Source organism: Sus scrofa, chromosome 7, assembly GCF_054392235.1.
Source record: "Sus scrofa isolate SSC_HxYL_T2T_F1_AM1 chromosome 7, Sscrofa_HxYL_maternal_Yorkshire_Landrace_v2.0, whole genome shotgun sequence".
NCBI classification, from domain to species: Eukaryota; Metazoa; Chordata; class Mammalia; order Artiodactyla; family Suidae; genus Sus; species Sus scrofa.
The window spans coordinates 102,174,217-102,197,230 of record NC_139389.1 but is presented as its reverse complement, the minus strand read 5'-3'; the positions used below and the strand labels follow the sequence as shown (position 1 = coordinate 102,197,230).

The 23,014-nt window shown below is 48.2% G+C and overlaps 1 protein-coding gene and 1 long non-coding RNA gene across 5 annotated transcripts; one reads left to right on the top strand and one right to left on the bottom strand.

The window, feature by feature from the left end:
* The first annotated feature begins 27 nt into the window (after nucleotides 1-27).
* Nucleotides 28-22,689, top strand: PLEK2 (pleckstrin 2). Of its 4 annotated transcripts, XR_014810973.1 has the most exons (10): nucleotides 28-166; nucleotides 9,609-9,773; nucleotides 14,407-14,588; nucleotides 16,577-16,668; nucleotides 16,939-17,126; nucleotides 17,365-18,486; nucleotides 18,539-19,150; nucleotides 19,529-20,268; nucleotides 21,294-21,372; nucleotides 22,139-22,689. XR_014810973.1 is itself a non-coding variant. In XM_001928435.5 (9 exons), the coding sequence occupies exons 1-9, from the start codon at nucleotides 125-127 to the stop codon at nucleotides 22,264-22,266; spliced, it is 1,062 nt and encodes a 353-aa protein (XP_001928470.1). In that variant the 5' UTR covers nucleotides 28-124; the 3' UTR covers nucleotides 22,267-22,689. The 4 variants fall into 4 exon arrangements, 1 of the variants encoding a protein (XP_001928470.1); XR_014810972.1 differs by having other exon boundaries at nucleotides 18,539-20,268; XM_001928435.5 differs by lacking the exon at nucleotides 18,539-19,150 and having other exon boundaries at nucleotides 17,365-17,466; nucleotides 20,185-20,268.
* On the bottom strand, nucleotides 7,181-9,722 carry LOC146401809 (uncharacterized). The gene is made up of 3 exons (XR_014810999.1): nucleotides 9,583-9,722; nucleotides 8,940-8,981; nucleotides 7,181-7,314 (listed from the first exon to the last, which is right to left on the bottom strand). It is a non-coding gene; the product is annotated as an uncharacterized LOC146401809 (long non-coding RNA).
* Nucleotides 22,690-23,014: the final 325 nt, after the last annotated feature.

Sequence of the window (23,014 nt, the reverse complement as noted above, 5' to 3'; positions counted from 1 at the left end):
GCCAGGGGGGCGGTGCCGGCGGCGCCGGGTCGGAGGCGCTTCCTGGGCGCAGCGGGCGGCGAGCGGCGCGCGGAGCAGCGGGAGGCGCGGGACGGCGCGGCGTGGAGGGCGCGCGGGCGGCGACATGGAGGACGGCGTGCTCAAGGAGGGCTTCCTCGTCAAGAGGGTGAGCGCGCCGGAGACTCTCCCGAAGCGGCTCGGGGCGGGCGCCCGCCCACCTGAGCCACGATGGGGCGGCCAGGGGCTCCGCGGGGCCGAACTGCGTGTCGTGGGGAGAGTCGTGTTAACGGTGGTTGGGGGGTGAGCTTAGTTCAAAGAGAGGGGCCAGATCGCAAGGCATGGAGGAGAATCCTGCTGGGCTAAGGGCGTATGGGGTACCGGGCGGGGGTGGTGGTGGTGGGGCGCTACCGTAATGGACAAATGAAGTAAAACAACTTCAGTATGAAACATAGAGTATTTAAATGGATATTAAAACAACGTAAGTGCTCATCCGTGTAACGCAACATCATCATCTATATATATATACAATAACCCATAGGCCAGGAGGAAACCTATGGTTCTTCAGCCCTTAGTGTGCACCAGTCCTGGACTAGTCTCCTTTAATCCTACCGGCCATCCGACAGGCGGGTTATACCACATTAACCCCCTTTTCTCCAAGAGGAAAACACAGCTCAAAGAGGTTAAGCAGCTTGCCCAGGATGTGGACTAGTGGGGGATGGATCGGGATCTAGCCCACTCAGGCTGACTCCAGACCTCTTCCTGCCCACTGCGGGGCGGGTATTGTTATCCTGCTATTATAGGTGAGGATACTGAAGGGCAGGAAGAGATCGCTTGCCCAGAACCCCAGGCCTAATAACAGCTGGGACTGGAACCTCCAGCCTCAGTCCTTCCATGTCACCCCATGTGGCCTTTCCCATAGCAAGTGGGTCCAGACAGAAACCCCATATATAAGATCAAGGTAGAAAATAAATGGAAAAGTGATTACAAGAGGAAATTCGGTTTTTAAAAATTCTTGGAACATTCATGTTCCCACTGAACATTTATGCTAACCTAACAACAGAGCATAAAATCTGAGGATGAGCCTTTTGGCTCTTCTACTGAGTTTCCAGTTTTGGGAGGGAAATGGATGAAGGGGTGGAGGGGGTCTCCCTCCCACGGCCTCCCCTGGCCACCACATCAACCCTGAAGACCCAAATCGCTTTCGGTCCAGTAGGTAACATAAGCCATGTTATTTTACACATTATTTGACGTAGGAGGGCGGGTGTGTTGTTTGCTCAAAACCTTAAGCAGGAAGAGGCATAGGGAGCTGTGTCAGATCAAGGGTCAGACTGGATACAAGCAGCTACAAAACTCCACGCCTGATTCATGCCCCGGGGATTAACATGTTAGGTTGGTTCCTCGTGGTTGTAGAGGCAGCAGCAACTCAGACAGCTTTTGGGAAATTTATCCTGCAGCTGGTGAGGTGAGAGAGAGAGGGCAGGAGGGGGGTCTGATGGGCACTGTTGATTGTGTCGCAATAGCTGAGCCCTGGTGGGGGCCTGTTGAGGACAAACCCCCTCAGAAGGGACTTTGTGGGCCTCCCCCTGTTCCTGGAGGCTACCTACATGATTCCCCGCCAACACCACCACCACGCAGAGTCAGGGGAGCGCTAAAGGGAAGGAAGGATGTGAGTTCTCTTCTGGATGGTCCACCCAGTCCAGGGTACAGAGACGTGAGGATGGTCTGGCCCCAAAAACCCACAGAGGGGCTTGGCTGAAGTCCCTAAAGAACATTCCAGCCAAAGCCAAAGACCTGGAGTTTGAAGTCAGAGCCTGACCCCAAGGCAAGCAGAAGCCACACCCTTTCCTGCAAGGTGAGGGATGGGCCCTTTGCTAACAGCGCTTGCCCAGCGCTCAGTCTGACTTTCCTCTCCCCCTGTCTTTTTCTCTCCCCCACTTCCCCTTCCCTCCTGGGTGGCCACAGCAGCCCCTGCGTCCCCTGGAGAAGTTGTAGGGCCATGGGATTCCGTAGATTCAGGAGGGTTTACAGCCCAGAAGTGGGGCAGTGCCCCAAGGTGGAAGTGCAGAATGCAGAACAGTCATCACCAGTGAGGGCAAAGCAGCAGACAGACGGGCAGGGGCAAGATGGATTTGGCTCTTCATCCCGCCCAGACAAGAAAGAAGCAGAGCTCCTGGCAAAACGCAGGCTGCTCCCTTGGCCTGGCTTTAAAGGCGAGTGAAGGGGAAGGAAGGCGGGATGGGCATGGGTAGGGCTGCTTGTCCTTTAAGAAGAGGCTGAAGCACATCAGGAATTGCTGCCTGACTCCTACCTCCAGCCACACTCAGAAAATGACATGGCACAGTCAACCCACTTTGGCTTAGAAATTTCCTTTGTTGGATTGTACCCTAAGGAAATGTAAACAAATGATTACAAGTGACTTATGGTTAGGCAGATGTTAAAAATGTTTCTAATGTTATAATCCAAAGAGTAAACATAGAAGTGGTCTAAGGGAAATATATGCTTGGAAGAAAACCAGTCTAGAAGGAGTTCTGGAGGTTAGAGGTCTGAGATCAGGGCGTGGGCGAGGCCATGCTCCCTCTGAAACCTGCAGGGGAGACTCCTTCCTTGCCCCTTTTGTTCTGGGATTTTCAGGCTGTAGAGGAAAACCCCAGATTTTTCTTTCCTGTCTAGGGAAATACCTAGTTCGTGCCTACCGTGTGTTCCTTTGTCCTGTGAGTCTCCTTTACTTTTACACAGAACACTTCACTTCTGACACTTGTGGTCACCAAATGTGGGGAGGTTTTTCCCCACACCTTGCAGTTCTCATCTGATGTTTACCAGTTTCTTCAAGGATATGCAAAAGGAAGGAGATGAGCATCTAGGTGGAAGAAACGTGTAGGGCAAACTTTGGTGCCCTCTCCAGGCACCCCACTCCCCCAGCACCAATCTGTGTCCCCCAACCCAGAAACGCTCCAACTCTCATACTTCTGGGATTTTTATGGAGGCTTCATCATGTAAGCCTGATTGTTAACTCCATTTTCAGCCCTTCTCCTTTCTCAAGAGAATGTAGGTTGGGGGGAGCGGTGCTGAAAATTCTTAACTTGTAATCGTGGCTTGGTCTAGCCCTCACCCAGGAGCCCACCCAGAGTTGCCTCATTAGCACAAAGGACGCCTCAATCACCCAGGAAGTTACAAGCGGTTCAGGAGCTCTGTACCAAGAAGCGGGGGCAGAGACCAATATGTGTACTTTGTGTTATCTCACTCAGGCAGGCCCCGGTGTTCTTTGGCTTGTAGATGCACCACTCTGATCTCTGCCTCCATCGTCACATGACCGTCTTCTCCCTGTGTCTTTCAGTGTCCAAATATTCCTCTTCGTATATTTGTGTTATTAGCCTACTATACCCTAATCCAGTATGACTTCATCTTAACCTGATTGCATCTGCAAAGACTCTAGTTCCAAAGAAGCTCAGGTTCATAGGGCCCCCGGGTTAAAATTTTAACATATCTTTTGTGGGCACATAATTCAACCCATATAAGTGCTGCTTTGGGGTTGTAGGGTCTTGGGCAGGAACTTTCTGGGCCTCAGTTTCCTCCTCATTAAAGTTAGGGAGTGATAATAGGCTTTTTCAAAGAGTCCTCCAGTTTTCCCATTTTCTGCTGGGGTTTTTGGGTTTTGGGGTTGTTTTTTTTTTTTTTCCCCACACCTGCAGCGTGTGGAAGTTCCTGGGCCAGGGATTGAACCTATGCCACAGCAGTGACCTGAGCTGCTGTAGTGAGAATGCCAGATCCTTAACCCACTGGACCACAGGGGAACTCTCATTCTGTGCTTCTTAAGCCCAGCCCTAGGGTTACATCCAGTTTCTTAGGGACTCTCCTTCCCCCGAAAGAGGCTCTAAGCCACTCTTTGTCCAACTGGTCTCTGGTCCCAGCCACCTACAGACAAGGAGGCTGGAGAGGGAGGAAAATGCCTGGTGGATGAAGGCCTGGGTTCTTTTGCAGCTTATCCCTCTGTGTTTTTGACCTCTGACACCCTTGGCCTGCTGACTTTGGATAAGTCTCTTATGTCCTCTGAGTATGGCGTGGCTTATCCATAGAGCCGGAATAAATCCCCTTCTCATTTTGGGGATTTTTATAGCAACTTCCAATTGAGCTGCCCACTCCAGTCTGGCAACCTTGTTCAGCAGCTCTGCCACAGTGTGGTGAGGATGGTGTTTTTAACATGAGAACCTCAGCCTGTCATCCTTCTGCTTAAAAGTCTTCAGGGACTCCCCTCTGGCCACAGTATAAAGATCAAATGCTTCAACATAGAACCTCAAGTCAGCTGGACCCTCGTCCTTTCCCCACAGGCCTCTGAGCCCAATCCACCCACTATTTGGAGTTTCCCCAAATGGGTCCCCCCTTCCCTGCCTTCCAGACTCATCCCCAGTATCAACCCCTCAGGGTACCTACCTGCCCGGCTCCACCCTTTTCTCAACTCCCTCCTCTGTCTGAGCTGCTCCTTGGGGCTTGCATCCTGGCCTCTGTTAGTTATCTGTTGTTGTGTGACAGTTACCTCGGAGCTTAACATCTTAAAACAACAGTCATTAATTATCTCATACAGTTTCTGAGGGTCAGGTATCCAGGAACAGCTTCGCTGCAAGATTCTGGCTCAAAGGCGCTCATGAAGTTGCTGCCAAAATGCTGCCCATTGTGACAGCCGCCCCACGTCTTGACGGGCTGGAAGATCTCCTTCCAAGTTCACACACATGGCTGGTGGCTAGGGCCTCTCTGTAGGGGGTGCTCATGATGGGGCAGCCAGCTTTTCTCAAAGCACAGGATCAGGAAGAGAGAGCCCCCAAGACTGAAGCTGTAGAGTCTTTTATAATCTAATATCAGAATGGACATGCCATCACGCTTCCATATTCTCTTGGCCACACAGACCAACTCTTGTCCTGCCTGGGAAGAGACTACTCAAGGGTGTGCATATCAGAGGGTGGGGGTCCTGAGGCCCCACCAGTCATCTTCCTGGAACTTATCACACTGGGCAGGGTTGTTGTCTGTCTCCCCCACTGTTTTGGGTCAGAATTCTATTCATCTTTGTCTCTTTTCTGCTGGTACGGTGCTTGGTGAAGTAGTATTTAGTCCTTGACTATTGAATGAATTGACAAACGAATGAATGACTTACCTAATCATCTCATCAGGATTTTTGTTTATTTGAATTTAAACTTATTTTCCATTATAAAAATAATGTATGCATGTTATTAAAAAAAAAAAAACCAGAAAAGTACTCAAGGGAGTAAAATGAAATGTTTCCCTTCTTATCACCCTGTGTCTAGTCTTAGTCCCTAGAGCTGATGACATCCTTTCTGGGGTATCCTAGAAATTTTCTAAAATAATTACCAGGGTTATTTTTAGGTTATTGTATGAAGTAATGTAAGACCACTGATGCTGTGTGACTTTTGGTGGCTCAGACTGGAGGTCTGACCTTGTGGATAGAAAGGTCTACCAGTGGCCTTTCCTACCATCTGTTAGGGCTGGAATCTCTCTATTGCAGCCACACTGGGTATCATTACAAAGTTAGAATTGTGTATATATTGTTACACAGAATATTTTGCTTTTTTTTTTTTTTTCCTGTTATGAGCAATGGCCCTCTTCTAAGTGTCTCAATACAGAAAACCTTTCACATATTTTAGATTATTTACTGAGCACAGATCCCCAGAAGTGGAATTCCTGAGTCAAAGAATTTGAATATTTTTATGAGGTCACCAGCTGCTTCAAGTTTTCTGTCTACATAGAGGTCCTGTCTCAATTTTTCTTGGGCCACTCTCCTTTGCTGTCAGGATTCTAGTTACTCATAACACAGACCAGTCCAGTGAGTTTGAACAGAAGGGATTTTATGGAGAATCATAACTATTAAGTAACTCAGGAATATTTGGGAGGGCCAGAGATCCTGGCTATACAGCCAGGGGCAATGCAGCCAGGCGAAAATACTCAACAGCACCACCAGGCATTTCTCCTGGAAACATCACTGCTGACACCATTTGCCACCTGTCCCTGGTAACTGGGACTGGGTGTCAGAAGAACTCGTTCTTCCACCACTATCCTGCCACTTTGGTGGTTCCCAAACACGCATTAATGCCCCATGCATGGGACTGGCAGCAACTTGGTCACCTCCTTGTTCCCTTTGTACCAGGGATTCTAGGAAATGTAGCATTTTGTCCAGGAAATGTGGCCTTATCTCTGTACTGGTTTGCTCTGTATCTGCTGGTTACACTTCTCTCCATAACATCTTTCTCTGTTGTTTTAGTTTATAAGGGTGGCTGTAACAAAATACCCCAGACAGGACTGCCTGAGCAACAGAGGTTTATTTTCGCACAGTTCTGGAGGCTGGAGTCTAGGATGAAGGTGTGGGCAGGTTGGTTTCTTCCGAGGCCTCTCTCTTCAGCTTGCAGAGGGCACCTTCTGCTGGGCGCTCACCCGGGCTTTGCTCTGTGCACAGGCCTCCCTGACGTCTGCGTGTCCAGATTTCCTCTTCTTACGAGGACCCCGGTCAGAGAGATTAGGGCCCAACTAATGGCCTCATTTAACCTAATCACATCTTTAAAGGCCCTGTCTCCAAATATAGTCACATTCTAGGTAACAGGGAGCTAGGGCTTCAGTGTATGAATTTGGGAGTTCCCCTTGTGGTGCGGCAGACAGGAATTCGACGAGTGACCATGAGGTTGTGGGTTCGATCCCTGGCCTTGCTCAGTGGGTTAAGGATCCGGTGTTGCCGTGAGCTGTGGTGTAGGTTGCAGATGCGGCTCAGATCTCATGTTACTGTGAGCTGTGGTGTAGGACAGCGACTGTAGCTCTGATTTGACCCTTAGCCTGGGAACCTTCTTTAGGTGCAGCCCTAAAAAGCAAAATAAATTAATTAATTAATTTGAGGGTCATAACTCAGCTTAGAAACCTGTGTTTTAAGGTTGAAGATTATTTTGCCCCCTCCCCTTCTCCATCTCTCACCGGCCCCCATACCATCAGCTTAGGCCGCCGTCTCTTCGCTCTGTGCCAGCCACACCTGTGTGCCAGCAATTTACCGACTTTACTGCTGATGCTGCGCCAGGAGCCCCTAGCAGGGGGCTGTCAGGTGAGGAGACCTGAGTCTGGGCCACGTGGAGGACAGGACAGGACCTTCATTGCTGAGGAGTCAGAGCCAAATCTTTTTCATCTCTTTAAGTGTGTCTGCCTGGGTCAGGGACAGCTGTCGGCCTTCCTATTACATGTGGCTTCTTGGCACAGGATAGAGTGATGAGAGCAAAACTGTAAGATTCAACTTGACTGCATAAGCCCTCTCATGGGCACAGCTGGCACACCCTGTAACATAACATTTAGTTATTATTAATAAACTCTTGTCAGATTAACTTTGTTAAAAGTGGCATTCAGTTGCCACAGGAAAGTCTGTCACCACTGCTCACACAGTCACTCCTTCTACAGTTTTTGGTTCCCTGGCACACTCAGTACACACTCAGTACACGTTGAGCTTGGGACAGTTACAACACCACTGACGTGAGAACTGAAGGGGCCTTAGAAAACCATAAATGCCAGGTCAGGAAACAGGGAATCGGGGAAGTGCTTTTCTCTTGATTAGGATCCAGCTCTAATTGGGCTTTGCTCTGGGAAATGTGCCAAGAAAGTCGCTTTCATGAGTGTGTACAAAAACCATTCTTTTTTTTTTTTTTTTTTCTTTTTAGGGCTGCACCCACAGCATATGGAGATTCCCAGGCTAGGGTTCAAATTGGAGGTATAGCCACCAGCCTATGCCGCAGCCAAAGCCAAGCCAGATCCGAGCTGCGTCTTTGACCTACACCACAGCACACAGCAGCATCGGCTCCTTAACCCACTGAGCAAGGCCAGGGATCGAACCTGCGTCCTCATGGATTCTAGTCAGGTTCATTTCCTCTGAGCCACAACAGGAACTCCAGCCATTCCTTTCTGATTCCTCAGCAGACATCCCCCCATCCGCTGGTCTGTTCTAGAAACAGACTTTGACTGACCTGACTATCCTATCCATTGGCTCCATGACCCACCTGAGAGTGCCTGCCCCCAAACTCCCCTGCCTTTTAGGCTCTCACCTGAGACTGGGTAAGATTGTTAGGGTCCTTAACGATTTGTGGCTTCAGATTTACAAATTGCCTGTATCCTTCTACTAATAAAATTCTTTTGGGGGATAGATCCCAAATAAAAAAAATTAGAGATGCAGATGAAAATTTATGTGCAAGGATATTCATTGCATGATTGTTCGTACTCGTGAAAAAAGGAAACAACCTTGGTTACCAACAGTGGGAGGTGGAAAGGTAAATGATGCATCCACCTAGTGGTCATTAAAAGGCATGTTTTAAAGGAATTTAATGGTATTAGAAGATGCTTGGCAAAGTCAACAAAACAAAAACTAGAAAGTAAAACTCGTAGATGTAACATGGTCCTGATTAAAAAAAAAACAAAAAACAAAAAACCTAGAAAGTAAAAACTAAAAGGGAAAAAGCCTGGAAGGAAATACAGCATGTTAACAATGGCTATCTCCTAGTAGTAGGATTTTCTCTTCTGTTTACTTTGCAGTTTCTTTCAAGCTTATAAACAGAGAAGTTCCCATGGTGGCTCAGTGGTAACAATCCTGACTAGTATCCATGAGGACATGGGTTCAATCCCTGGCCTCACTCAATGGGTTAAGGATCTGGCATTGCCATGAGCTGTGGTGTAGGTTGCAGATGTAGCTCAGATCTGACATTGCTATGGCTGTAGCAGAGGCAAGCAGCTATAGCTCCAATTCGACCCCTAGCCTGGGAACTTCCATATGCTGTGGGTTGCTGCCCTAAAAAGACCAAAAAAAAAAAAAAAAAAAAAAACCAAAAAAAAAAAAAACTTATAAACAGGAAAAAAAAAAAAAAAAAAAAGACCAAATGGGAACTAGAAAGTCAATGCCAAATGTCTTTGTTACATACCCAAAAGAGATGACAAAGAAATCCAAAGCTCGTACTTTCTCCCTGAAAATGAAAATAAAACATAGGATTCTGAACTGGAGCCTTCAGCTATTAAGGACATTGTGGGGGCAAGTGGTGACACTTGAATGGAGTTTGCAGAACAGATGGAAATAATATAGTAATGTAAACTTTCTAATGTTGATGGTTGTATTGTGGTTATGTTGGGAATATCCTTTTTTAATGAGAGACAACATCAGGAGTAGTAATTGGAACATCACGTTAAAAACGAATTCTTGGGGAGTTCCCATTGCGGCTCAACAGTAATGAACCTGACTAATACCCATGAGGACGAGGATTTGATCCCTGGCCTCACTCAGTGGGTCAAGGATCCGGTGTTGCTGTGAGCTTCCATATGCCACAGGTGTGGCCGTTAAAAGCAACCAAACCCAAAAAGCTCTTAAACGGTTCTGTAAAAAAGTTCTTCATACAATTCTTAAACTTTTCTCTCAGTTGAAATTATTTTAAAATAAAAAAATAAATTTAAGCTTCAAAAAAGAGATAATGCTGTCTCCTTCCCTGAGAGTCGGATCCATGGCACCATCTGGACTCCTTTTCGACGGGACACCTCCCCCTGGACATGATGTCATCCCCTAGGCCACCTCACCCCAGGGCTCTCCTGTTTGTCCTCAGGGTCACATTGTCCACAACTGGAAGGTGCGATGGTTCATCCTTCGGCAGAACACGCTGCTGTACTATAAGCTCGAGGCGGGTCGGAAAGTGAACCCTCCCAAGGGCCGGATCCTTCTGGATGGCTGCACCATCACCTGCCCCTGCCTGGAGTATGAAAACCGACCGGTACGTGAAGGCTGCTTCCCAGCTCCTCCCTCCTGCTCCCCAGCTCCCCCCAACCGCCCCCCCCCACCACCTCTGGCCTCTTTGGTGGAGATAGTGGGGGTCATGGGAAGGGCCGAGTTACTGAAAAACCTAGACTCAAATCCTGGCTGCACCACTTACGAGGCATGGGACTTTGGGCAAGTAGTGGAACCTCTCTGAGCCTTAGTTCCTCATCTAGAAAACAGGATAACTTAACAACCCCTGACTGTCCCTCCCGACTGTGATGAAGCTTGTGAAGGTAATGATCCGTCAAGACACTTTGGAGGCTGGGAGGCACGACACAGATGTGAGGGAGTTACTGCTGCTGGGGTTCAGTAGGAGAGTGTTCATGCCCCCAAAGGGGGCGTGTTCCAAAAGTCAGGGGCAGCTGCCACCCTACCATCAAAAAAGGATCTGAATCCATCATTTAGAGGACCCATCATATGCCAAGAAATTTGCTAGGCTTGGAGGAGTCAAGGAAGAAAATGGTAAGGTTACTTCTTTCAGTTACTATTATCGTGAAAGCGAGTGGTTAGTTGAAAAACATTCCAAGTTTCAAATGTTGGTACAAACATCACGAGCCACAGAGAACACTGTATTGCTGAAGAAGAAGTCATTATAGGCTGTCTGGGTCAGGAACCCTTTTGAGAGGAACAGAGATTTGGGCAAAGATCTGAAAGAGGAAAGAGGCAGAGGTTTGGGGCAGGTGGAAGGAAGGTCTTGGGTAAAAGTGAAGGAACAGGGAGGGCTGCCAGTGTGGCCAAAGGAAATGTTCCTTGGAGGGGCAGTGGGAGATGGGCTGGGGCGGGCGGAGGTAGTAGGGAGCCATTCGAGGTCTTGGATGAGAAAAGAGAATGGTGACTGCTCTCTTGGGAAGACAAAAATGAGGGCCTAAGCTCAGTTCCTAATTGGATTACTAGATCCATAAAGAAGGAAGCTTACCATTTTCTTCTTTCTTATCATGGTTTTCTTCTTTGACTCTGAGACCAGTGGATGAATCCTCTAAATACACGAAGATATGGCAGTCAATTCTGGGTGGTGGGTTTACTGGTGTTTGTTTTGTACTCTTCTGCACTTCTAAATGTTTCTCAAATAGCTACTAAAATAACCAGGCGTGGCGTTCCCATCATGGCTCAGTGGAAACAAATCCAACTAGGAACCATGAGGTTGCGGGTTCGATCCCTGGCCTCGCTCAGTGGGTTAAGGATCCAGCATTGCTGTGGCTGTGGTGTAAGCTAGCAGCTACAGCTCCAATTAAACCCCTAGCCTGGGAACATCCATATGCCACGGGCGTGGCCCTAAAAAGATAATAATCACCAGCCATGAAATGAGGTGAAAAGAAGGGATGAATATGAGAAAATATTGTGAAGGGAACATTGACAGGATGCAGCTGACTGGATGTTGAAGGCAAGGGAGAGAGAGACATCGAATGTCATTCCAGCCTCAAAGGCTGCAAAAGTGAAATGTCATTCTATAATTTCCTACCTAGAAATGACACTGATTAAAAGAGACAGGTAGGAGTTCCCGCCGTGGCACAGTGGGTTAATGATCCAGCTTGTTTCTGTGTCATTTCCTGTTCAATCCCTGTGGGTTAAGGATCCAGTGTTGCTGCAGCTGTGGTGTGGATTCAGTCCCTGGCCAGGGAATTACCATATGCCATGTGCGGCTGAAAAAGGTGGAGGCGGGGAGAGAGACAGGGTAGCTCTCTGTTGGGATGGGGTGGGGACTGCTGGGGAAGGCTGAGCCTGGTATAAGACTGGGGTCTGCTTCTTCCTTATAGCCTGCTCAGATCAGACACAACCTCTGCTCACAGTCAGATGCTTATTAGTCAATGTTTGTTGAATACATGTTTTTTATTTTTTGTTTTTTGGATTTTTTTTTTTTTTTTTTTTTTTTAGGGCCACACTTGTGGCATATGGAAGTTCCCAGGCTAGGGATCGAATTGGAGCTACAGCTGCCAACCTACGCCACAACTCACAGCAACGGATCCTTAACCCACTGAGTGAGGCCAGGGATGGCACCTGCATCCTCGTGGATACTAGTCGGGTTCGTTAACCGCTGAGGTGAGAAGGGAACTCCTGTTGAATATATTAAAAAAAAAAAAACATTTACAGATAAGTGAGACAATTTCAGGAGGAAAACTGAGTTTTCCAAGTGCATTTAAGACTCTAAATCTCAGTAAATGAAGCCGCAGAACCTCTGGGTTAACTTGCTGTCCTGATACCGCTTCATAGGCTTTAAGGAAGAGTGGAAGGCAGAAGTGCTGGTAGAGTACCCTGGTTATAGGAAAACTTTGTTCCAAGTTTCAGAAAAGGAAACAAGCTGCTAGCTGGAGTTGGAAGTTTCATCTTAATTCTATGTAAAATTCTCATCTGCCTGGTTCTTGAGGCCTTGGAGCTGGGAGAAGTCAAGAGAAGCCAGTAGATTCACCACAAACAAGTTATAAAGTACATCGTGTGTGTGGGGGAGTGTGATTGACTGATTGGTTGTCTTTTTGTATTTTCTAGGGCCGCACCTGCAGCATATGGAAGTTCTCAGGCTAGGGGTCTAATCGGAGCTGTAGCCGCCGGCCTGTGCCAGAGCCGCAGCAACTTGGGATCCGAGCCGCGTCTGCAACCTACACCACAGCTCACGGCAATGCTGGATCCATAACCCACTGAACAAGGCCAGGGATTGAACCCGCAACCTCATGGTTCCTAGTCAGATTTGTTAACCACTGAGCCCCGATGGGAACTCTGAGATTTATTTTTAATTAGGGAAGCTGCAAACGAGTGTGTCTGGATTTCAGGTGGAACTTTATGGTCTCTCCTGAAATCCTTTCATTAAAATGGTGAACTGCAGAGCTCCCGTTGTAGCTCAGCAGGTTAAGAACCTGACTAGTAGCAACCCTGGGTTAAAGGATCCAGCGTTGCTGCAAGCTGTTGTGTAGCTTTCAAACTCGGCTCGGATCTGGTGTGACTGTGGCTCTGGCGTAGGCTGGCAGCTGTAGCTCTGATTCGACCCCTAGCCTGAAAACTTCCATATGCCACAGTGTGGCCCTAAAAAGAAAAAAAAAAAAAAAAAATGGTGAACTGCGGACTGACAGTGCTGGTCCAAGGAGATGGCTGAATCCATCCCCTCACGATATTGACTCTCACTGTTAACTTGGAGGAACAGCTTCATCTGATTCTTCAGGCCCATGAGTCAACTTTATCTTATCTACCATTGTTGCTGTTTAGTTGAGGGACTTGATTAAGTTTGCAAGTGAAGCAAGGTGGGAGCTAATACATTGGAAAACAGAGTCAGGATGAGACAGGATGCTTCTGTTTTCCAGCAGAAGTGGTAGGCCCAGTCTACTCAGATGATATTTAGTAGGGTTAGCATGCCAAATCCCATAATGTTTGGAAAAAGTCCTAAATGCACATTTAAAGGATGGAGGAGATGTGACCCACCTGAAGAAGAAGACTGGCTGACTGCACGGAGTAGGAGTCCACAGGGCCCTGTAGCTGCCACCCTTAATGCAACTTCAGCCTGTCAGCCCATGCCACCCTGCACCCTGCAGCAGACTGTCCCCGGAGCAGTTTGTTCCATTCCAAGGGGCCTATTTTATGAGCCTCTTGACCAAATGCAGATCATTAAGCAGGGTGTGAACTGGTTGAGAAAGTTGAAACCGTATCATGTGAGGAATGTGTGAAAGACTTGGGATCATCAGATAAAGAGAATCAGGAGTTCCCATTATGGTTCAGCGGAGATGAGTCTAACTGGGAACCATGAAGTTGCAGGTTCGATCCCTGGCCTCATTCAGTGGGTCACGGATCTGGCATCGCCATGAGCTATGATGTAGGTCGAAGATGTGGCTCAGATCCTGTGTTGCGTAGGCCAGCAGCTATAGCTCCGATTAGACCCCTAGCCTAGAAGCCTCCATAAGTCGTGGGTGTGGCCCTCAAAAGCCAAAGGAAAAAAAAAACAAGAATCAAAAGGGGAAATACCAACAGTTCCTTCGAGGTAGGCATTACTATCCTCAGATGAAGAAAATAAGCCTCCATCTGTCCCTTACTGTGCCCAGATGTCCATAGCTGCGTCTCCAGATCAGTCTGACCTGAAAGCCTGTGCATTTCCCACTTCAGCACAGGGGCTGTCATAGGATGTAAGCTTAATCTATGCAGTTCTAGAAGACAGAATCAGGAGCAGAGAGACCGAGTGCCCAGGAAGTAGACCCTATGCTAATTAGACTGTGCAAAAGGGAAAGACTGTGAGCTCCCTCCTTGTCACCGAGGCCTACAAGCAAGGTTTTTTTTTTTTGGCTGCCCCACAGCATATGGAGTTCCCAGGCCAGGGATATTAGATCTGAGCCAGAGTTGCATCTACAGCTGCCCACTCTGCTGGGCTGGGGATCGAACCTACATCCCAGCGTTCCCAAGACACCACTGATCCCATTTCGCCACAGTGGGAGCTCTACAAGCAAGTCTTTAAAGACCAGCTGCTGGGGTGTGGTCTAGGGGTCGGGCATTCAGCAGTCGCTGGACCATCTGGGCTCTCAGATTCACTTCGGTTCTGTCATTTTTGCTGCCCAGCCGGCATTCTCTTGCCTGCTCGGCCTCTGAGTGCTGGTCTGACGGGCTGTCTCTTCCCACAGCTGCTCATTAAGCTGAAAACGCAGACATCTACGGAGTACTTCCTGGAGGCCTGTTCTCGAGAGGAGAGGGATGCCTGGGCCTTTGAGATAACAGGAGCTATTCACGCTGGGCAGCCCGGGAAGGTCCAGCAACTCCACATATTGAAAAACTCCTTCAAGCTGCCCCCTCACATCAGCCTGCAGTGAGTGCCAGCCCCCTGCCTCCCCCGCCTGGCTTTGCTGCAGCCTCTTCTGTCTGTGCTCAGTGGGGAAGGGGGGCCCTGACCGGTACCACCGCTGTGCTTCGGGGCCTTTCACTGTCACTGTCCCGTTTACCTCGCTTCCTCTGCCTGGGACCAGCTCCTCCCACCTGCCCTGCTCACCTCTTGGGGCCTCTGTTGCTTCTGTCCCCTCCTTGGCGTCTTGACACCCTCCCCCAGTTTCAGCCCCGTATTCAGGGCTGTGTAACAACTCTCCAGGAGTCTTCACTCACCAAGTCTTTGGTCTTGTTTGCAGCCTGGTGGCAAGAATGATGTATTCTGGTAGTAGTTGTAATCTTGCTCTTGGGATTCTTTATCCATTCACCTAGTCATTCATTTATTCAGTCATTTAAAAAACAATTATTGGGAGTTCCCATTGCCGTGCCATGGAAACGAATCTGACCAGCATCCAGGAGGACACAGGTTTGATCCCTGGCCTCTGTCAGTGGGTTAAGGTGTGGTCGCAGATGCAGCTTGGAACTGGTGGTATTGTGGCTGTGGTGTAGGCCAGCAGCTGTAGCTCCAGTTGGACCCCTAACCTGGGAACTTCCATATGCCGCTCCTGTGGCCCTAAAAAGTCAAAAAAAAAAAAAAAAAAAAAAAGAAAAAGAAAAGAAAAAAGAAACAAATATTGGAGTTCCAGTTGTGGCCTAGTGGGTAATGAACCTGACTAGTATCCATGAGGATGTGGGTTCAATTCCTGGCCTGCTCACAGGTGTTGCTGTGAGCTGTGGTATAGGACGGCAACTGTAGCTCCAATTCGACCCCTAGCCTGGGAAATTCCATATGCTGCAGGTGGGGCCCTAAAAGGGAAAAAAAAAAAAAAAAAAAAAAAGAAAGAAAAAAAGAAAGAAAAAATTATTGAGTGCCTCCTGCATGCCACACATGGCTCTAGGTGCTTAGGAGATGCAAATAGGAATAAACAGTTTCTCATCTCTGGGGCTTTCCACCCCAAGTACATGACTAGAGAATGAAAACAGACCTTCCAGGAGTTCCCATTGTGGTGCAGCAGAAACGAATCCAACTAGGAAACCACGAGGTTGTAGGTGCGATCCCTGGCCCTGCTCAGTGGGTTAAGGATCTGGTGTTGCCGTGAGCTGTGATGTAGGTCGCACACATGGCTCAGATCTGGTGTTGCTGTGGCTGTGGTGTAGGTGGGCAGCTGCAGCTCCAATTAGACCCCTAGCCTGGGGACCTCCATATGCCAAGGGTTCGGCCCTAAAAAGAAAAAAAAAAAAAAAGACCAAAGAAAGAAAAAAGATCTTCCATCAGTGGCAGGAATTGTCCCACAGAACAGAGGAAAGCAGGTCAGTGGTGGAGGCGATACTATAAAGTGGGGATGGATGAAAGGCATTCGCATCATGGAAATGGTTACATCAGCCCATCTGCAGAAAATAGCCCCTAACTTTCCAGGCAGCAGAACTTCATGCCCGTCAGAGGTGTGATGTGAGTCCATTCCTGAACTCACAAAAGCCTCTGTGCCAGGCCCTGGAATCTTGATTGTGCATCTAGGGTGCTGCTAAGCCATAGTGAGTGCAGGGAGGACTGGCAGCAGATGAGAGTGGGTTCAGGTGATGGATGACTTTGAGAAGGAGCTGGAGGAATTTGGACCTTATGCAGTAGATCATAGAGAATCATTACTGTCCATTCTTTTGTTTCTAAATTAAAGCTGCGGCTCTTTAGTACTATTACAAACGTAATATCTGTCTAGTACAGAAATATTAGAACATTTAGATGAGAGAAAAGAAAAAGAAACGTCCCCAAGTCCTACCTCTCAAATTCTGACACGTAACAGAATACCCCTCTTTCCTGGAGATGTGTATCACACCAATTGCCACTTGCTTCATACCCCTCGCAGTGGCTCTTGGACCCTCCCTCATACCTGTCCAGTGTGATGAGGGTCCCTTCTCCTTTGCCTTCCCTCCTTGTAGTCGCATCATAGACAAGATGCATGACAGCAGCAGTGGAATCCGGCCAAGCCCCAACATGGAGCAGGGAAGCACCTACAAAAAGACCTTCATAGGTGAGCACCACCCCCCGCAGGGGATCAGGCGCTAGAAACCTGGGGCTTGGTGATCCAGGACTTGGTAAATTGACAGGCTTGTGTTGAGGCCAGGAGTGGGCTGGCCTGCGATGTGGCCTTTGGTTCTCTCTTGGGCAGAGCCCCGAGGCTGTTCAGGGCTGCCCAAGGAGTCAGGATCAATGAGGTCATAGCCAGGCACCCCCCCCTCCCCCCAGCAGGCTGATCTGGAGCCTCTGTCATCTGACTGGTACTCCCCTTGCCCTGATGCAGGCTCCTCCCTCGTGGACTGGCTCATCTCCAACAGCTTCGCAGCCAGCCGTCTGGAGGCAGTGACCTTGGCCTCCATGCTCATGGAGGAGAATTTCCTTAGGCCGGTGGGCGCCCGAAGCACAGGAGCCATTCGCTCTGGGGATCTGGTTGAGCAGTTTCTGGATGACTCCACGGCCCTGTACACTTTTGTAAGTTTGAGAGTGGATTCCTCTTGCCCTGGGGGCAGACAGGAAGCAGAGGCAACACAGTGGGGGTCAGAGATCCACAGACATGGATGAGAGGCCTACCTAGGGTTTTGGGGGACAGCTTCACCCCTTAGCTGGGGTGAAGTCTCAGTATGGAGGATTTTCCTTTCCCCTGTGGGAACCCCCATCGCCTGGATCTGGGACTTTTTGCTAACCGTCCTTGCTCTTTCCATCCCACCAGGCTGAGAGCTGCAAGAAAAAGATAAGCCCCAAGGAAGAAATAAGTCTCAGCACTGTGGAGTTAAGTGGAACAGTGGTGAAACAAGGCTATCTGGCCAAACAGGTATGGCTGCCTTGGGGTGGGGTGGGGTGGGGGGGTTGCTCAGTTCTCACTCTGGGGAGGCTGAGACTGCCAGAGGGCACTGGTTATCAGCAGAATCTGCTAAAGCCAGGGCCCAGCAGCAGCCGCAGAGAGCAAATCAAGGGGGATGTGGGTGTGCCTCCCCCTCCCCCACCCCGCCACATGCACACGTACTCAATTCCCAGACGGGGGTGTTCAGGGAAAAGGTGCACAAGTGTAGCTATCACAATAGAAAACAATGCCTGCATCATTGCCCAGTTCCCATCTTTGTCTGGAAGGGAATTCTCTACTGGTTGGTATTTTGCATTTATGGAGCTTCTGCTCTCTGAGGCTTCCCGGAGGTCTCTCCCTGACTTGGTGAGACTCTGCACAACCCCTTGCTAAGTATTTTCTGCACCTAGTTCAGTAGGTTGAAGCGGAAAATCTCATTGTTTAAAAACTGATTGTTGGAGTTTCTTGGTGGCTCAGCAGGTTAAGGATCCGGCACTGTCGCTGCTGTGGCTCAGGTTCGATCCCTGACCCAGGAATTTCCTCATGCTGCAGATGTGGCAAGTAAATAAATAAATAAAAATAAAAACCAACTGTGGCCACTGTTCCTACCCTGTTGGAAGAGCAGCCACATTAAGCAGGAGGCCACCAGGTCACAGTCTCGTTAGCGGCATGTCCCCCCATGCCTGTGAGTCCAGCCTCTGGGTCCCGGCAGGTGAGGTGTAAGCCGACCTCCTCTCCTGCACACCCGTCGTGTTTGTGCACTTACGCATCAAGTAAACGTGTGTGTCTGCGCAGTGAATGAGAACGCTGCTCAGCGCCATTCCCATCTTGCTCAGATTGTTTTACCATCCACGCAGCTGTCTGTTTATTCCGAGGGCTCTGCTTCTGCTGGGCCTGAAGGGAGGTAGTGAGGTCCTGGGAGGGGAGGAGGATGTAAGAGGGCCTCAGGTGCCCCAGACTAGACCACAAGGGGTCTAGTGACCTAGGGGTTAAGCCACAGAATCACACACAGTTCGATTTTAACATTTGTGACCTAGGGGTTAAGCCACAGAATCACACACAGTTCGATTTTAACATATAATTGATCATTTCTTACCCTTTTTGTTTGTTTTTTGTTTTTTTAGGGCCACACCTGCAGCACATGGAGGTTCCCAGGCTAGGGGTCTAATCAGAGCTGTAGCCGCTCGCCTACCCCAGAGCCACAGCAACACGGGATCTGAGCTGCATCTTCAACCTACACCACAGCTCATGGCAACACTGGATCCTTAACCCACTGAGTGAGGCCAGGGATCGAACCCACAACCTCATGGGTCCTAGTCGGATTCGTTAACCACTAAGCCACAACCCTTAACCCACTGAGCGAGGCCAGGGATTGAACCTACATCCTCATGGATGCTAGTCAGATTCACTTCCACCGAGCCATGATGAGGACGCCATCTTTTTTTCTTTTTTTGAAGTATAATTGAGTTACAACGCCGTGTTAGTTTCAGGTGTACAGCAAAGTGATTCGGTTATACATATATATGTGTGTGTGTGTATATTTTTTTTCATGATGGTTTATTATAGGATATTGAATATAGTTCCCTGTGCTATACTGTAGGACTTTATTTATTTATTTATTTATTTATTTTTGGTCTTTTCTAGGGCCACACCCGCAGCATATGGAGATTCCCAGGCTAGGGGTTGAATCGGAGCTGTGGCTGCCAGCCTACACCAGAGCCACAGCAATGCAGGATCCGAGCTGTGTCTGTAACCTACACCACAGCTCACAGCAACGCTGGATCCTTAACCCACTGATCGAGGCCAGGGGTTGAACCCACAACCTCATGGTTCCTAGTCAGATTCGTTAACCACTGAGTCACAACAGGAACTCCTGTTGTTTATTTTATATTTAATAGTTTGTATCTGCTTATTCCAAACTCCTAATTATGCCTCCCCCGCTCCTCTTCCCCTTTAGTAACCGTAAACTTGTTTTTAGTTGTACTCTTTTTTTTTTTTTTTTTTTTTCTTTTTGCCATCTAGGGCCGCTCCCGTGGCATATGGAGGTTCCCAGGCTAGGGGTCGAATCAGAGCTGTAACCTCCAGCCTACGCCAGAGCCACAGCAACACAGGATCCGAGCCGCGTCTGCAACCTACACCACAGCTCACGGCAACACCAGATCGTTAACCCACTGAGCAAGGGCAGGGATCGAACCCGGAACCTCATGGTTCCTAGTCGGATTCGTTAACCACTGCGCCACGACGGGAACTCCCGTACTCTTTTTCTAATGCAGGGTGTTACAGTGGTCTCTACTGTACATGTGTGCATGTACATACCTGCAGCTGTCAGTTTGTTTTTGTAGTGAGTTGGCACAAGGTTGGTGCCCTTGGGTTCAAGTTTGCCTGTGAGCTCTCAGTCCCGTTGACACCCGTGATCTCTCTGTCCTGTATGTACCCTGAGTGGTGTCCAGGCAGTGCTCCCCCTTTCCTTCAGCGCTGCCTCCCTTTGGCTATGTAACTCGACGAAAGGTGACAGTGTTGTTGCTCACGTGTCACTGAGCAGGGCGGACCCTGATGTGTCACTATAGTCTCTGGATCTCCAGCAGACTCTTCTGAGAAGGTTATTCCATTGGAGCAGGCCGGCTTGGAGGTTTGGCATTAGAGGCATGGAAGTGGGAAACAGTGACAGAGCTGTCACCAATCAGCCTTGCACCCTTTTCTTTGCCTCAGGGGCACAAGAGGAAAAACTGGAAGGTGCGGCGCTTCGTTCTGAGGAAGGACCCGGCTTTCCTGCATTACTACGACCCTTCCAAAGTGAGTGCCGCGGGGTCACTCGGTTCCAGTTCTGTGCTGCTCCTGAGCAGAGCAAGCAGCTGGCTCCAATTCCACCTTCCTGTCAGCGTCCCTACCGTAACACCTGCCACTGGACCTTTCCTTCCACAGTGCAAACTACTCCTAACATTCTGATCACTCCTTTCTTTCATCACATCATTGCCTGCTCAGTGGATCTTCATTGTTTTGAGAGGAAAAGCATCTTTCAGTTTCTCCAAATCTGGCTGTGTGCTTAGGGAAGGTGAGGTGGGCTGATAGACTCCTGCTTTCCAGCCTCTTTTTTTTTTTTTTGTCTTTTTAGGGCCACACCTGCGGTATATGGAGGTTCCCAGGCTAGGGGTCCAATCAGAGCTGTAGCTGCCAGCCTACACCACAGCTATGGCAAGGTGGGATTGGAGTCGTGTCTACGACTTACACCACAGCTCAGGGCAACGCCGGATCCTTGACCCACTGAGCGAGGTCAGGGATTGAACCTGCATCCTCATGGATGCTAGTCGGGTTCGTTAACCACTGAGCCACTACAGGAACTCCTCCAGCCTCGTTTTATTTCAACCCAAAGAGGCCATGAATTCTGCCCCCTCAACCTCTTGTCCCCACCAATGTTTAGAACCTTTCTTGTACCAATTATTTCAGCCAAAATTTATGAAATCGTCTTTTCTTTTTCTATGAACGGATCCAAGAATTGCTGGTTTTGATGATAAATGTTACTGCATGCCAAGTTGATCTAGTTCCAATCAAAAGAAAAGAAAAATGGCCTTTGAGTCAGCCTTTTCAGCCTTGTCTTGGTAGATGTGTGATTTTCATTTGATGTTCAAAATAATGAAGAGTGGGCGCTTCTCCTTTCCTGAGCTTCAATCAGGACCCCCTCGCCACCAAGCTGAGAACAGAAGGAGCTTGGAGGAGGCCCCTGTTACCGATGATTCTCACAGACATCTTTTGTGGGCCTGAGAACAATTACAGATGCGAGTGTAACTCTTCTTTTTAATCAGGTCTCCTTTCTTCTGCAGGAAGAGAACCGGCCTGTGGGTGGGTTTTCTCTCCGTGGTTCACTCGTGTCTGCGCTGGAGGATAACGGCGTTCCCACTGGTAAGGTGCAACTTTGGCCCCGGCCTGAAGCTCTCAGGGACGTCGCTCCGGTGCTCTGGATAGCACTCTGCTGATCAAGGACTGAGCTGTGGGGACTAAGTAGGGCTTTCTCAGTGAGACAGGGAAATGATGTGAGTTTTGAAGCCAATTTCAGAATCAGAGAAAGGGCAAGTGGGGGTGTGCTTAGTGTTTTAACAACGCAACTAAATAACCCTTCTTTCCCATCCTTTTCTGTGCTTATTGGCCTAAAAGCTTCTACCTAAGAGCAATAGCTTACAATAGCACTTACAGATTGATAACACACTTTAATATCTATTATCATAATATTCAATATCTTGTCTAATTTCACAGTAGACAGCTAAGGTAGGAAGATAGTATTATTCTCATTTTCTAGATGTGGAGATTGAAGTTCAGGGAAGTTAAACAACTTAAAGTCGAATCCCACATCTGTCCCTGCTTTTATCATAAACGTACTGGATACTATGTTGTGAATGAGATTATAGCTCTGTGGTTAGCATAGGGGCAGGCCAAGTAGGCTTCCAAAAATGTCTAGACATAGCACTGGCAGGCCTTGAGGCACAGATTGGGGAGAGGGGATGAATGGGAGGAAAACAGGAAAGCATGCATCTGGGGGGACTGCCTCACCATGTACATTTGTACTTAAATACTTCATCATATTTGCTTTTGTCTATGTCTCAGTTGACTTTCAGCTGAAAGCAGACTTGGATATTTACTTTTTTTTTTTTTTTTCCCCTTCTCTGCCTAGGGGTTAAAGGGAATGTCCAGGGAAATCTCTTCAAAGTGATTACTAAGGATGACACACACTATTATATCCAGGCCAGCAGCAAGGCTGAGCGTTCAGAGTGGATCGAAGCTATCAAACAGCTAACGTGACAAGATCTTAAGGGTGTAGCACCAGGATTCCTCCCTCCTACCGGATGACACAGACAGGATTTCCTGGAAAATGGGGGTGTGTTGAGACTTTTAACTTTTATATTTTGTACTGTTTTGGAGTGAGCTTGGTGAAGTTCCTCAGATTACAGTCAGCAGTGGTGCTATTTATTTCCTTCCCCACTCTCACGTTAACATGGAAATGCTGGAATAGTCATTAGGCATCCACATTTTGACTTTTGCCCATCATCACAACCAGCCATTCCTTGGGCACCAAAGTCAGATCCCTTTGTTACACTAACTGGCCATGTTGTAAAACTAAATAAAACACTATCGTCTCATAGTGGCACTCTCTGAAATGCTGTCAGCAACTCCTAACTCCTTTGGAAATAATAAAAATTTGACATTTGTTCCTGGCTATTAGAATTCCTGTACAACGTTTTAGTTTTCAAAGGTTTCTCATGCTGAAGTTAAGGTTATATAAATTATTAGGCAAGCTGATTATAAAAAAATCTTGAGTGATCCCTGTCACTAAAACATGCCTGTCTTAAAGTGTGAATGGTGGCAAAATCTTGAACAAAACATTTTTGCTTTGAAAAGTGAGTTTTTGTAAGTACTTAACATTGCAGAAGAGAAATGGACTCGGAGAGATTAGTCACACATATAAGAGGTAAAGTAACAGCTTTTTTTTTGTGTTAAAAAAATGGCATTCAGAAAGAGATGCAGAGCAGAAGCTGCACAAGGACAGGAG